The sequence below is a fragment of the Lissotriton vulgaris genome, chromosome 7 (genome assembly GCF_964263255.1).
Source record: "Lissotriton vulgaris chromosome 7, aLisVul1.2, whole genome shotgun sequence".
Taxonomy (NCBI): Eukaryota; Metazoa; Chordata; class Amphibia; order Caudata; family Salamandridae; genus Lissotriton; species Lissotriton vulgaris.
In genome coordinates, this window is record NC_141695.1 from 118,224,184 (window position 1) to 118,238,661 (window position 14,478).

Below are 14,478 nucleotides of genomic sequence, written 5' to 3' on the forward strand. Positions count from 1 at the left end.
TTGCTATTTTAGTATTGTGCATATCCCTAATGGTTTTTGCATGCGCAAATGGGTTTGCAAACCTGTTTGCGCATGCCAAAACCATCGTACATATGGCCTCTAGGTTATTCGTGTGGAGGGCATTATATTCAAGGCCCTCTTACACCGGCATTCAACGATGGACACCATTAGGGACTCTATACTACTACTGCGGACGACCCCTGGCCACAGAGAAGAGGCCTCAACAACACCCTCGGATACGCTGGCAATGGCCTCTCCTTTGCTTTTATCTTGTCTTCTTTTACATTCATGTTGTACTCCAATCACTACTGAAGCATGTCTTTAATTATGGAAAGCATTTTAACAGGATGGCATTAGTAGGGAAATAGAAGGAAACATATGTGGGGCAGTTTTGAGATGTAAGAAGTTAGGCTGAAAAGCACCAGAGTAGGCTTGGATAGAGTCGACCAGGACAGGGGGTGGGGGGGGTGAAAAGCACCAGAGTAGGCTTGGATGGAGTCGACCAGGACAGGGGGGGTTGCTCCAGAACAAACTGCACGAAGATCTGAATCTGGACTCCAGGAGAGAGGCATGGGGATAGAAAGTGCCCAAGATGAGTAAAGCAGCAAAGGCCCTCAGGTGTTGGGCCTGTGTATGAGAACCCGCGTTCTCTTTGGTCGAGGACCTGCCAGTGATGGAGAGGTGACCCAACCATGCTTGATGGTTGGGGACAAGTACTCTGAGAAATCCCTAACTAGTTTTGGTAACTGCTTCTCTTTTACAGGCAGTGCAAATGTTGACACAGTGATGAAAGGTTGCTCCACCACCGCACTCTGCAACACCACCTCGGTACTGAGCGTCGGAGCCGGCTCCATCTTCATGACTGCCACCTGCTGCGAGAGCAACTACTGCAACCTCAACAGCTTCTCAGGTGAGTGCAGGACAGAAGGCGACCGGCTCAAGAGCTTCGCTTAACGCCCTAGTGATGGGCGAGGCATAAACTGTGCAGTGGCGGCTGGCACATATTGGGGGTGGCATGGCGGGGGGTAGAGGGACAAAAAGATACACTTACCTTGTCACAGCCACTCCTCTCCTCCGCTTCTCTTCCAGATGAGTTCTGAGACAGAAGCAGGAAGCACAGAGGCTCCCCTAAGCCAATCACAATGCTGCTGTAACCATGACAGCAGCCTCTTAATTGGTCTGTGCACCATGGTTTGGCACTCAGACGGCGACTATGAGCCTATGCAGGTTCTCCTCCCAGGCTGTAATACAGCCTGTTGGAGAACATGCAAAGTGCGCATGACTGTTTGGGCGGCCCAAGACAGATAGCCAAACCGTCATGAACACAATGGGCCCGATTCACAGAATGAACTTAAGACTCAATCCTAAACTTAATACTGTTTTGGTATTCACTACTAACTTTACGACACCTAAATGCCTTCTGTGAATACCGAAAATCTTAAAATTAGGATTTTTCTCAATTTAGTAGTAGTAAAGTTAGGAGTCCTAACTTTACTACTACTAAATTGAGAAAAATCCTAATTTTAAGACTTTCGGTATTCACAGAAGGCATTTAGGAGTCCTAAAGTTAGGAGTCCTAACTTCTGTGAATACCGAAATGAGTAAGTTCATTCTGTGAATACCAAAAGTAGTAAGTGCAATCTGTGAATACCAAAACAGTAGTAAGTTTAAGATTGAGTCTTAAGTTCATTCTGTGAATCGGACCCTTAGAAATTGCCCCACCACTCCTCCCCCTGCTCTGTGACCAGCCCAGCCCTACCCCGTAATGAAAATAACATTGCGTTATTATTATTATACTTTTCCTTTTTTTCACTGCTCTAAGAGCAGTGGGACGACGCTCCTCCGCCCTAGCAGAGGAGCCGCCGCTGAAACTGTGCCTGGTCCACCAATACTTGAGATAAAGAAATCCGGAAGTCACCCAGGTCTCATGTGTGGCAGAGTTTACTGGTAGTTACCCAACAAACTGGTTACACACATAATGTAGGAAAGGAGCAAGGAATAGGAGGTATTTCAGACCTGGTTTCTCTGTGAATTCTCCTGAATGTTTTTTTTTCCTGTGGGATTAATTTGAATGAAGCCTGAAACAAACAGGAACTTTTATGTACAAAAACACAAAGAAAATTGTGACATACATTTTCTTCATTAAATATGTGGGGAGGGGTATTGGTAAGGCTCCCATCAGAGCCCATTTTGGACCCTGGGATCCCCATCACCCAGGGCTGTATATATTAAGGGAATAGGAATACATAGCCACCCTCCCCAAGCCCAATTAAGCCCCAGAGGCCGCGTCTATGGGCTTAAATCATAAAAAGAGAGGATGGGCCCGCACCCCGAGGAGACCAAAAGGGAAGAGGAGCCACACCTCACCATGCACAGTGTTCTCATGAATAAATTCATTGCAAATGTTGCAGTGATATTATCAATGATGTCATAGGAAATGTCATGAGTGATGTAACATGTGGGGTAATTAGCAGTGCATGGCAGGGGCGTGAGTTATAGTTTCCCTAGGGCATGAGCTATAGTTACTAAAGATAATCACAATAACCATAGTTATAGTTACTAAAGATAAGACTGGCCTGCGGCCTTGAGGCCAATCCCACAAAAGGGAAACCCCAGAGCCTTCTGGCATGCATGGCGAGGGATTAGCCTATGGCCAGGCCCTGTGGCCACCCCACCGCCCTGCAGTCAGCCAACCCTTTGCCGTACCCGGTCATCAGCCGTCTGCAGCAGGAAGCTGAGCCTTTGCCACGTGGCACAGGATTGGTCTTTGGGCCCAAGGAACCCATCCTTTGGTCCAAATATAATATAAAAGGGGAGGGGGTCATGAAGCCCCCCTCCTCAAGCAATATTAGGACCTATGTATTTTAAAGGGGAGAAGGCATTCTGCTCCACTTCTTGAGCTTTCTGGGGCCAAATAAAATTAAAAAGGGGAGGAGGCCACAGGCCCACCTCCTGGGGCCTAATTAGGCCACCGGGACCCCATCTCCCAGGGACCAATGTATTTTAAAGGAGAGGGGGGCAAGTGACCCTTTTTCTAAGCCACATTAGCGCCTGGAAACCCCATCCTCTAGGTCCATTCTTTAAAAGGAGGCCTACACAACCCCCCTCACTGAGTCCTTTTCAGCACCGAGCCTCCAGGGCCCAACCTCCTAATTTAAAGGAGGGGGCTGCATGACCCCATCACCCAAGCACTAAAAATGCCCTGGGATCGCACTCCCCTGGGCTGGGCTTTTTTAAAGGGATGAGGGACGTGCAGCCTCCCTACCCAAGCCTATTCTTGCCCTGGAGATCCCATACCCTAGGACCTATCTTTTATTTAGGTGGGTGCCCTGGTGCCCACCCAGGAGCACCCACATGTCCCTCTAGGGGACTGCAGGGCCCTGTACCACCAGCCTACTACCCGCCTGCAGGCAGCAGCTGTTCATGCTGCTCCCTCTGGGCAGGAGCAATATTTTGATCTGTTTCCATGTTGGCATCAGTAATGGGGTTCCGGGGCCTTTAGAGGCTCAGGGAGGGGTGCTGCATGGCACCCCTTCCCTTAGAAAGTACAGTGAGTCCCAGGCGATGGTGTTTCTGGGGCCATGTGGCCCCTCCCCCTGTGATCAAAAACAGCCTGGTGAGTAGGGACATATGCTTGTTGCCCTTACAAAATACCTTGAGCCCCGGAGTCCCAGGGCAAAAACGGCCTGTGTAGGGAGCAATGTGCCCCTCCCCCAATACAATTAATAATGTCCTTGTCCCCCCAAGCCCTGACCCACAGGAATCCATGCTTTGTTGGCTTTATTTTGCAGCAGATTCACAGAACCCCTGCAAATTGGCAGCAACATTTCTATAAAGGCCACATTGGGCCTGGGGATCCCATCCCCTGGGGCTGGGCCTTAGAAATTAGGTGTGAGGGGGACTGTGGGGGTCCCCTCCCAAGCCAATTTTGGCCTCGGGAACCCATCACCCTTGGCCCAGACTTAGAAATTAAGTGAGAGGGGGCCAAGGGGCCCCCCTCCCAGGCCAGTTTCCCCAGAACCACCACACTTTGGGTATGGCCTAAAGAGATAGGGGGAGGGCGGCTGCCATTTTTGGTCCCAGGGATCCAGCGGGTAAACCTATGTTTGCTTTTGTTTGGCAAGAGCAATTTCAGAGCTCTTGACAAGTGAGAGCAACCACTACGTCCACTAAGTCCACTGCCAGCAGGCTGGAGAACGTGAAAGGCTCCCGCCCACACAGAGCTAACTTCACAGCGGGCAGGAAAAAGATGAAAAAATTGCTCCAACCCACAGGAAGCAGCATTTTTTGTGGCTCCATGTGGGCAGCAGTAATTTTGGCTCCTGCTGGGGGTGAGGAGTTGGCTGGGGCCAGGGGTGAATTTGTGCTTCTCTAGCAGCCTCCAACAATGAGGTAGTGGGTGCCCTGAGTGGGTTCTAGGCCACCCACCATTTACTGGTCCCTGGGGCCAGAAATACACCCAGAGAGGGGGCTGTGTGCCCCCATCCTATTACAATAAAGCCAGGTCCCGGGAGATGGGGTCTCTGGGACAAAAATACGGCCCAGGGATGGGGAGCACCTACCCCCCTTAAACAAAATGTGGCGGGCCCCGGAGGATGTGGTCCCCAAGGTCTGAAAATGGCCCGAGGATGGGGGCTACATTCTCCACCCTGGTTGGCTGCCTTTGGGGGGGTTGTCCATGGGCCCTAGCCACAAACAGTTGGTGAGTGGCATGGGGTTCGCCCAACCACGGTGTGGGGTTTCCTGTATGCAGGGGGCTAGCCGCAGGGCCTGGTCGCAGGCCAGGCCCTGTGGGTAGCTCCCCACTGTGTTAAAAAAACCTTGGAAATTTACTGAAAAAAACAAAGGTTACATGCATTTTATAGTTAGGTCTACAATTTACACACACAAAACCATAGAAGTTCAGCAGTTATAGCTAGAGTTATCTCAAGAAACTGTTACTCGTGCCCTAAGGTAATTATAACTCGCACCCTCGTCATGCACTGCTAATTACCCCATATATTACATCATTCATGACATCTTCTGTGACATCATTGAGAAAACTGTGCAGGGTGGGGCGTGAGTTATAATTACCTTTAGGTATGAGTTATAGCTTCATGATATAACTCTAATTATAACTGCTGGATTTCTATAGTGTTGTGTGTGCAGATTGTGAACCTAACTTAATGTCCGAAACGAACATAAAGAGGCAGCATAAAGGTCAAAAACAAGCAAAAAGGCAAAATAAAGGTCAGGCGAGAGTATAAAGAGGCAAAATAACGGTCAGAATGAGCAGAAAGAGGCATAATAGATGTGAGAAACATCAGAAATGAGCAGTAAGAGGCAGAATCAAGGATTGAGAGAGAAGAAATATTTATTTTATTTATTTTATTTTTTTTATTTTAATTTCTTGTATCGCGCAGGAATCAATCCCATAAGGGTATCTCCGCGCTTTGCTAGCCAGGACGTTGTCGTAATCTTCAGGTGTATTAATGGGACTGAAATGCTTCCTGAAAGAGGAGTGTTTTCAGGGCCTTTCTAAAGGCCAGATGATTGGTGTTCCGCCTCATTTCTGTAGGAAGTTTATTCCATAGGGCAGGCCCAACCGACGAAAATGCTCGGTCTCCCTGTCTCGCTCTTTTTGTTGCAGGGGGTTTCAGGAGTGCTTGGTTGCTTGAGCGAAGTGAACGGCTCGGTTGGTATGGTTCAACAGATTGGGAGAGATATTTAGGGCCATCCCCATATAAGCATTTGTGGACCGTGCAGCATATTTTGAAACTGATACGCTGCCGTATCGGGAGCCAGTGTAGCTCCATCAACAAAGGCTTAGAAGGAGTCCTAGCTGGCGCACCCATGACCAGCCTAGCCGCCGTATTCTGGACCACCTGCAAACGACCTACTGCGTCAGCGTTTGCTAGCGTCAGCAGGCCGTTGCAGTAGTCTAGGCGGCTAGTAACCAGAGCCTGCACGAGTGTCTTCCTGTAAGTGTCAGGAAGATAAGGAAATACTCGTCTTAGGAGGCCAATGGTATAAAAGCATAGTCCTGCAATATGATTGGTATGCTCCTTGAGCGTCAGTTTTTGGTCAATCTTAACCCCAAGATTTTTAACATGAGGCTTAGGTGTAGGGACTGGGCCCAAGTCCAGCGGCCACCATTCAGGAGACCAGAGAAGACTCGCTCTGCCGAAGAGCATAACTTCAGTTTTTGCAACGTTACATTGGAGGCAATTTGCGGCCATCCAATGTGACACTGCCCTCATACCCTCAGCGAAATTTGCCTTGACCATAGGATCAAGGGAGCTGAAAGGGTAGAGGAGCTGGGTGTCGTCAGCGTAAGAAACTGGTGTGAACCCATACTTCCGCACAATCTCAGCAAGGGGGGCCACATATACATTAAACAATGTAGGGCTGAGACATGAGCCTTGTGGCACCCCCTTTGTGAGCGCCTTCGAGGTGGAACAATAGGGGCCCAAGCTGACAGATTGCGATCTCCCGGAAAGGAAACTCTCCAGCCAAGACAGTGCTGAGCCTCCAATTCCCACTCCCTGCAAGCGGCTGAGAAGGATATTATGGGACACGGTATCGAAGGCCGCAGACAGGTCCAGCAGCACTAATATCATAGACCCTCCTCTATCTTGTGACATTTTGATCTTATCAGTCACAGATAGGAGGGCTGATTCAGTGCTGTGGTTGGGCCTGAACCCAGATTGTGATAGGTCCAGGCCCCCTGTCGCCTCGATAAATTTGGAAAGGATGGTATTGACGTGTTTCTCAGCCAGCTTGCTAATGAACGGGAGAAGGGAGATAGGGCGAAGGTTGGAGAGTTCTGACCAGGGAAGAGTGGTGTTTTTTCGTATAGGGTTCACTTCCGCTTCTTTCCAAGGTTGTGGAAGTTGTCCCTCGGCAAAGGAAAGATTTATAAGTTTCCGAATAGTGGGGCCTAATGATTCCACCAAGGGGGAAATCATTTTTGCAGGGATCAGGTCAGTGGGGGAGCCTGTTTTCATGTTACCAATAAGGGTAGTTAGATCTTTTAAGGTAATTTCTGGAATTACATGGAGCGTTTTGTCAGGGGTTGTTGGAGGGAGAATCCTAGGGGCCAAGATCTCAGCAGGACCTGTAACTTTCATGATTTTCTTGTATATCCCCTCGATTTTTTCTTCAAAGAACTGGGAGATATTATTGCAGAGTTCTTGAGTAAAAGCATCCGGACTCTCACATATAGCAGGATTGGTAAAAGTCTGTATGATTTTAAATAACTCTCGAGTGGAGTTGCCTGCCTCAGTTATTTGGGAGGTGAGACTGACTTTCCTTGCTCTTTTAATATTTTTATAGTAGATGTTCATAGCTGTTAGATAACGATCTTTATCTTCCTCCTTATGTGAGCGTCTCCATAGTTTCTCCAGCTTCCTGCATCCCTGTTTTTCTATTTTAAGGGCCTCTGTGTACCATGCTTCCCTTTTAGCTATGGTAGGTTGTTTGACTGCTTTCTGGGGAGCCAGAACATTAATGGTTTCCATCAGGGAGGAGTCAAATTTTTTAAGAGCTGTTTCAATGTCATCAGAATCTGTAAAGACTGGCTGTTTCCAGACCTGAATAAACCCATCTGGAGTGACTTTGTGCCATGGCCTACGTTTGACAGTTTGCATAATGGGGCGGTTAGTGGGTTCAGGTAGATGGAGGAAAGAAAAATCTAACATTTTGTGGTCCGACCAATAGATATATTTAGGAGGGTGACAATAGACATTAGGGAGAGTGGTAAAAATTAGGTCCAGAGTATGGCCACCTGTATGAGTGGGGCCATTATTACGAAGATGAAGGCCCAACAAGGCAAGATCTGCCAGAAATGTGATAGTGTCAGGATGGTCTGCAACATCAATATGAAAGTTAAAATCTCCCAGTAGGATAAAATTTTCATTTGTTTTCATGTGTGGGGCTAAAAATTCAGTCAGAGCTAGGGAAAACCCAGCATTAGATCCGGGCGGGCGATACACTAGTGCTCCTTTCCAGTGAACCTTAGGGCTAACTTTTAAATGAAAAATAATTATTTCCATAGTGGGTAACATTGCTTGTTCTAAAACCCTAATGTTCAGACTGTCTTTATAGACAATGGCGATCCCGCCTCCTATTTTCTCCAGTCGATCTTGGCGGAGAATTTTATACCCCATAGGTATTCCCAGGGTGATAGTTGGAGTAGTGTGGGGTTTGAGCCAAGTTTCAGTTATGAAACAGATCTCGGGCTTTATACTATGTATGCAGTCCCAAAGTTGCATATAATGCTTTGGGAGAGACCTCACATTAAGTAAAAAGCTTTTCCAGCCATCTGGAGTGACTTTATCATTGATAGGCTTCCCAATAATGATGTTACAGTGGGTAGCCTGAAAACCACAAAGTAAACAGGAAAACGACCCTTCAGGGCAGATGGACAATCTGTTGGTACATCTATGTATGTCCTGGGGTTGTAAGGCAAGGAGAGTATGCGCAGAATACCTTATAATGGGGGCAGCCGTGTCCATATTGTAGGGGCAGAGTAGCGGGCCCCTGGCCCCGTCCTGTCGCGGACCGTCGGGGCTGCGCGCGGTCGCTGCGCGCTCAGGGAGATGCGAGGGCTAAGTAGCCCTGCGTACAACCACTAGAGCGCTAACCGCTCCTAGTGGGACCGGAAGTGGTGTTAAAGCCTGCTTCCCCCTTGCCAAAACGGGAGGTGGTAGACGGAAACTAGCGCTTGGATTGCGCTAAGGAAGGAGCCCTAACACTAGTGCTTGATGCAGTGAAGGTGAAGGCAATGCGGAAATTCTGTCGAGCAATTTCAAAAACACACAATTATATTCACAGTCAGTTTTAAAATCAGTTTTAAAACAAAATACTAGTATAGCAGTATCTCGCTATGTTTACACAGCAGCTTACGAGCAATTTCCTGCCAGCAAGCGGTATGGAGACTCTGCCACCGTCTCCACCCGCAGCGAACTCCTCCGGTGCTCCGCCTAAGTAGCCCTGCGTACAACCACTAGAGCGCTAACCGCTCCTAGTGGGACCGGAAGTGGTGTTAAAGCCTGCTTCCCCCTTGCCAAAACGGGAGGTGGTAGGCGGAAACTAGCGCTTGGATTGCGCTAAGGAAGGAGCCCTAACACTAGTGCTTGATGCAGTGAAGGTGAAGGCAATGCGGAAATTCTGTCGAGCAATTTTAAAAAACACACAATTATATTCACAGTCAGTTTTAAAATCAGTTTTAAAACAAAATACTAGTATAGCAGTATCTCGCTATGTTTACACAGCAGCTTACGAGCAATTTCCTGCCAGCAAGCGGTATGGAGACTCTGCCACCGTCTCCACCCGCAATAGGCAAAATAATGGGCAGAACAAGCATTAAGAGGCAACAGAGAAGGCAGGAGCAAGCAGGGAAAAGGCAGAAAAACAAGGAGAAAACATGCAGAGGAGGCACAAAACTGAAGGCAGCAGAGATTAGTGGGCAGCAGGCAAGCTGGACAGGAGGAACATCACAGGGGGAGCTGGCACGAGGGCCTGCTTCCGTGTGCCCCTCTATTTTTTGTGCTGGAAAACACTCACAGACCAACTCTCGCACCCACTGACAGAACCACTGAGAGACTCACACACACACTGACAGACACATATGTATCCATTCAAGCACTCATTCACCTACTCAGACATACTGAGAGACTTACACACACATTTAGAGACCAACTCAAAGACTCACGCACCTACTCAAACACTCATGCCCCTACTCACAGACCCACTCAGAGACTCATACACCCACTTACAGATCCACACAGACACTCATACACCCACACACAGACCCAATCAGAGACTCTTGCGTGCTCTCACAGACCCAATCACACACTTATGCACTCACTCACAGACCCACTCAGACACTATTGCACCCACTCCATGACCCACTCATAGAATTACAGACCCACATACAGACCCACTCTAATACTCACACACCCACTCACCTACATATACAGCCACTCACACACCCACCCTCAAAGGTAACAGGTTACAGTTAGGAAGTAAAATTTGAATAAACATTGAAATTCACTGAAAAAGACCAAAGGTTACAGGGATGTTATAGTTAGAAGATATACTTTTTTCAAACGTAGAAATTCAATGAAAAAACACAGGTTACAGGCATGTTATAGTTAGGATATAGAATTTTAAAAACTTAGACATTCACTGAATAAACAAAGGTTACAGGGATGTTATATTTAGGAAATACAAATTTTTAAAAACTGAAAAATGAACTGAAAAATACAAAGGTTACAGGCACGTTATAGTTAAGCTCACATTTCACTATAACTTATGCCCCTAAATGCACTGCTTATGACTACATATTACATCACTCATGACGCATGCTCAGTGAGATCACTGATGACATCTCAAATGATATAACTGACGACATCATACAGTGAGTGTTCGTGTTTCATAAAAGTTTCTGAGAGGTAAAGATATATACTAAGCTACTGCATACGTTAAATTACTTACTATTTATATATATATATATATATATATATATATATATATATATATATATATATATATATATATATACATGTGTATATATATATATATATATATATATATATATATATATATATATATATATATATATATATGGATATCTATATATATATCTATATACACACACACACTCATACATACAAACACTCACACAGCGGGCATAGTAACTTTGTAACTGAAAATAAATACTGAAACTTAGAGTGCAAATTGGTGCAGGCGCTGACGAAGGCCAAACCGGCCGAAATGCATTCGCCATTCATCTTGAATTAAACGGTGCTGCACTTTAATCCCCGCTGAGGCTCCTGCTTCTTTATTTCGAGAAGGTGCTTGCTTCATATGTCTACGCGTGTCCCAGAAGTGCGTTCAGAAGCCCCCTCATCAGAAGTGGCTCGGAGAATCTGGTTTCTGCTCCGGCTGTTGCTTGTTTCTTTAAGGTTGAAAAGCTCCTGGCCCGCCGGCAGTCCGAGCAGGCGTTACAGCGAGACATTTTCTCAGCCTGGGCAGGTTGCATCTTCTTCCTGCTCACGCCACACTACACTCGGACCCATGGTTGATGAAGTTGAGGGGACTAGAGGCGGCATCATTTGTTCCATTTTGCGGATTGTCATTACGTTCTGCAGAGCATCTTACCCCCCTGCTACTTTCTTGTTTCACCCCAAGAACGACCTGCAGCATCACTCACCTGGGAGCCACTGGTGCATCCTGGGAACTGGAGTCCGCAGATTTGCTCGGACTGGTAAATTCTTTCACCTGAGGATTTTGTTGCTGTGGGGCGGAGCGGACATTTGCACCTATCATTGTGCGGTATGGTGCATTCAAATGCAGGGCGTCAGGACTTCCTTTTCACCCACCGCAGGCACTGACGAAGGCCAAACCGGCCGAAATGCATTCGCCATTTATCTTGAATTAAACGGTGCTGCACTTTAATCCCCGCTGAGGCTCCTGCTTCTTTATTTCGAGAAGGTGCTTGCTTCATATATATATATATATACACATATATATCTAAAGTCACACACACACTCATACATACAAATACTCACACAGCGGGCATAGTAACTTTGTAACTGAAAATAAATACTGAAACTTAGAGTGCAAATTGGTGCATATAAATAAAGTTTTATTTTGTGGCAAATGTAAAATGAATTGCATTTTTTTTTGTTCAAACTTCTTTCACTCTAAATAAATATGAAACTTTGAGAAAAACTTTATGAAATTTCAAAACACTTTAGAAAGCAAACGATGGTCAGATTAGAAACTGATGCGTAAATCTATAATTCGGTGATTAAAGTTAAACTATCTGAAACATCTGTGTGACGTACCTCTGCAAGGGCATCTGCAGCTTAACCCCTTCGCTGCGGATGACAAAGCCAGCTCGTCATGGGCGTTACCTGCGCTGCGCGGATGACGAGCTGGCTTTGTCACGAACCGCGCGATTTTCAAAAGTCAGCGCACAGCGGGAAAACCCGTAGCGCGCATGCGGTTAAGGATCCTGCATCAAATGGGAAGTGCACCTCAGTGGAACATGCACAGTCCACCGCACCCCTCCCCAGCCCTGCCAGGGGAAACAACATTTACATCTCGGATTTTACACCGCGATGCAAACACAACGCGGTTGTTAAAACGACTTGCGTTAGATGGCGCTCAAGACTAAGGAATAGTATGATTTACTATTCCCACACCTTCCCTGGTGTTGCACACACTGGAGTTGGTGTAGTAAATCATGCTATTCCTAAGTCCAGCGCGCCATCAAGCGCAAGTTGTTGTAACGACATGCGTTGTAATGGCACAGCGTTGTAACAATGTGTTCATTGTAACAACTGCGTTGTGATTGTATCGCAGTGTAAAAACTGTGATGTAAAGTGTTATATTCCCCTGCCAGCCTTTCAGTGGCACTAGCATCTGGGAGCAAGCTTCAGATTATCAGTTATTAGTGACACACAAAAGACCTTCCTAGTTACAAACATGAGATAAATATAGAAGCTTTTAGTCCCAACATCAGAGCATGACTCCACCATGAAAGCTCACGCTACTCTTCTCACACGTCAAGAGGACACACACATACCTCCTTGCACTTTGTTCACTATGTGGGAAAGGATTCAAAAAGGCCAGAGCTCTATAGAACAGGTAGAGGAGACCAAGTGATGCAGGGAGGGCTCCACCCACCAGGGGTTATCCCAGACAGTCCAGCTCCTACAGTGGGATGTGCAAGAGAAAGCTGTGTCCAGCCTCTTTCAGGGAAGCAGTTCTCTCACCTCACTTCTCAGCCTGCCAGGTTAACGAGTCACTAGCTACTAGGGCTGGCACAGTTTTGTAAAGAGACACAAACAAACTGACATAGACAGGTAGGCAGACAGACAGACAGACAGTGCTTGGGGGTTTCATTCTCTATACTTTGTGGTTGCTGTAGCCCAGATGAGCCTGATGTTTGCTTCCATTTTGTTGCATGTCTTCTGTACTATGTTGGTGCATGGAACTGAGCACCAGTATATACATGTGCAGTGCATTTTCTAATGGCGAGTTTGGATGCAGGAACTCATTACCAACCCGCTGGATCACTGGCGCGGTTCTAGTTCACTGCGAGTGAGGGGTCATGCTGGACCTGCCTGTTTGCCTGATTTACCCACTGGTGGGTACACCTTCCTGATATGGGCCAGGAGTGAACTACGGGGTGAGCAAACCACTCTTGGCACATACCAGGCCAGTGCATGTTCTCAGGGACACGTCGCATGTTGGGTCACGTGCCTTGACTTATCCTCTTCAGTGACTGTCCAATGAAATGACATGGATGCCTGATTGATTTGTTGAGTGTTCCACAACCCTTGCTCACCTGGATCACCTTTCCCTTCTGCAGCTGCGAAGGTCACCTCCAACGAGCTGCAGTGCAAGAGCTGCTCCACTTCCTCAGAGTGCCAAACTCCAAGCAGTGTGATCTGCAGGGAGACCAACAACAACTGCATGGATGTGTCGACTCTATCAGTTACCAATGGTAAGACCCTGGCTGGGAGAATGAGGGAGACATTGTGTGCTGGGAGGAAGGGAGCAATGCTTGGCAAAGGGCTGGAGAGGCATGTTGAAGTCCAATGTCTGTCCTGGGTGTCCATACATCCAAACTGTGAACCCTCCTGATCTCTGTTTCTGATGTTTTCTGCACTGATCCCAGTGGGCTGCAGTTGCTCTAATGAGATATATATCCTCAAGGTGTGTAGATATGAACTTAACAATAGCAAATCTATACTTAACCCCTTAGGTGCTGCGCACGTTCGGTGGCCGACGGCACCACTACCTCCGTAGTGCTGCCGTCGGCTGTTGAACGTTCGAACCTCACCTGCGCAATTGAACGTCCAGCACTGGAGCTGGACGTTCCATAGCAGCTTTGAGGTTAATTTGACAATGTAGTGGTTGTTGATATCCTGCACTGAACCTTGATGGACTCTAAACTTACATCATGCACTGAAACCTGTTGTTATCTCTTAACTAGTGCTGACTTACCCTGCATTGAAACCTGTGGTTCTCTCTCTCAGGTCATATTGACACACACAGAAGTGAAACCTGTGGTTCCTCTTAGCATATATTTACCCCATGCAATGAAACCTGTGGTTCTCTCTTAGCTCACATTGACACACCTTGCAGTCAAACCTATGTTTTTTGGGAGTTTTATATAGCGCACACTTGACCCGAAGGTATCAGAGTGCTTTACATGAACACCAGTTTCATTATAGATGGACACATTCATGTTTTTTTGTTTTTTGTTTGGCACAGGGAGATTAAGTGATTTGCCCAGACTCACATGTAATTAAGCGCCCATTCCTGACTTGAACCCAGTTCTCTAGCTCTGAGATTGACCGCTCTAGTCATTTGGCTACATTCCCCCACACATGGCTCTCTCCAACTTTATATAGACTCACACTGTAGTGAGGTCTGTAGTTCCTTTTAGCTCATATTGACTCACCCTGCAGTAAAACC

General features: G+C 46.9%; 1 protein-coding gene across 1 annotated transcript in view; it reads left to right on the top strand.

The window, feature by feature from the left end:
- The window catches only part of LOC147700962 (urokinase plasminogen activator surface receptor-like), a 181,669-nt gene that overhangs the window by 142,529 nt on the left and 24,662 nt on the right, over positions 1-14,478 (top strand). Inside the window, exons 3-4 of the mRNA XM_086929791.1 lie at positions 764-910; positions 13,367-13,501. Coding sequence (XP_086785917.1) covers positions 764-910; positions 13,367-13,501 — 282 coding nt within the window. The remainder of the gene's footprint in view (positions 1-763; positions 911-13,366; positions 13,502-14,478) is intronic.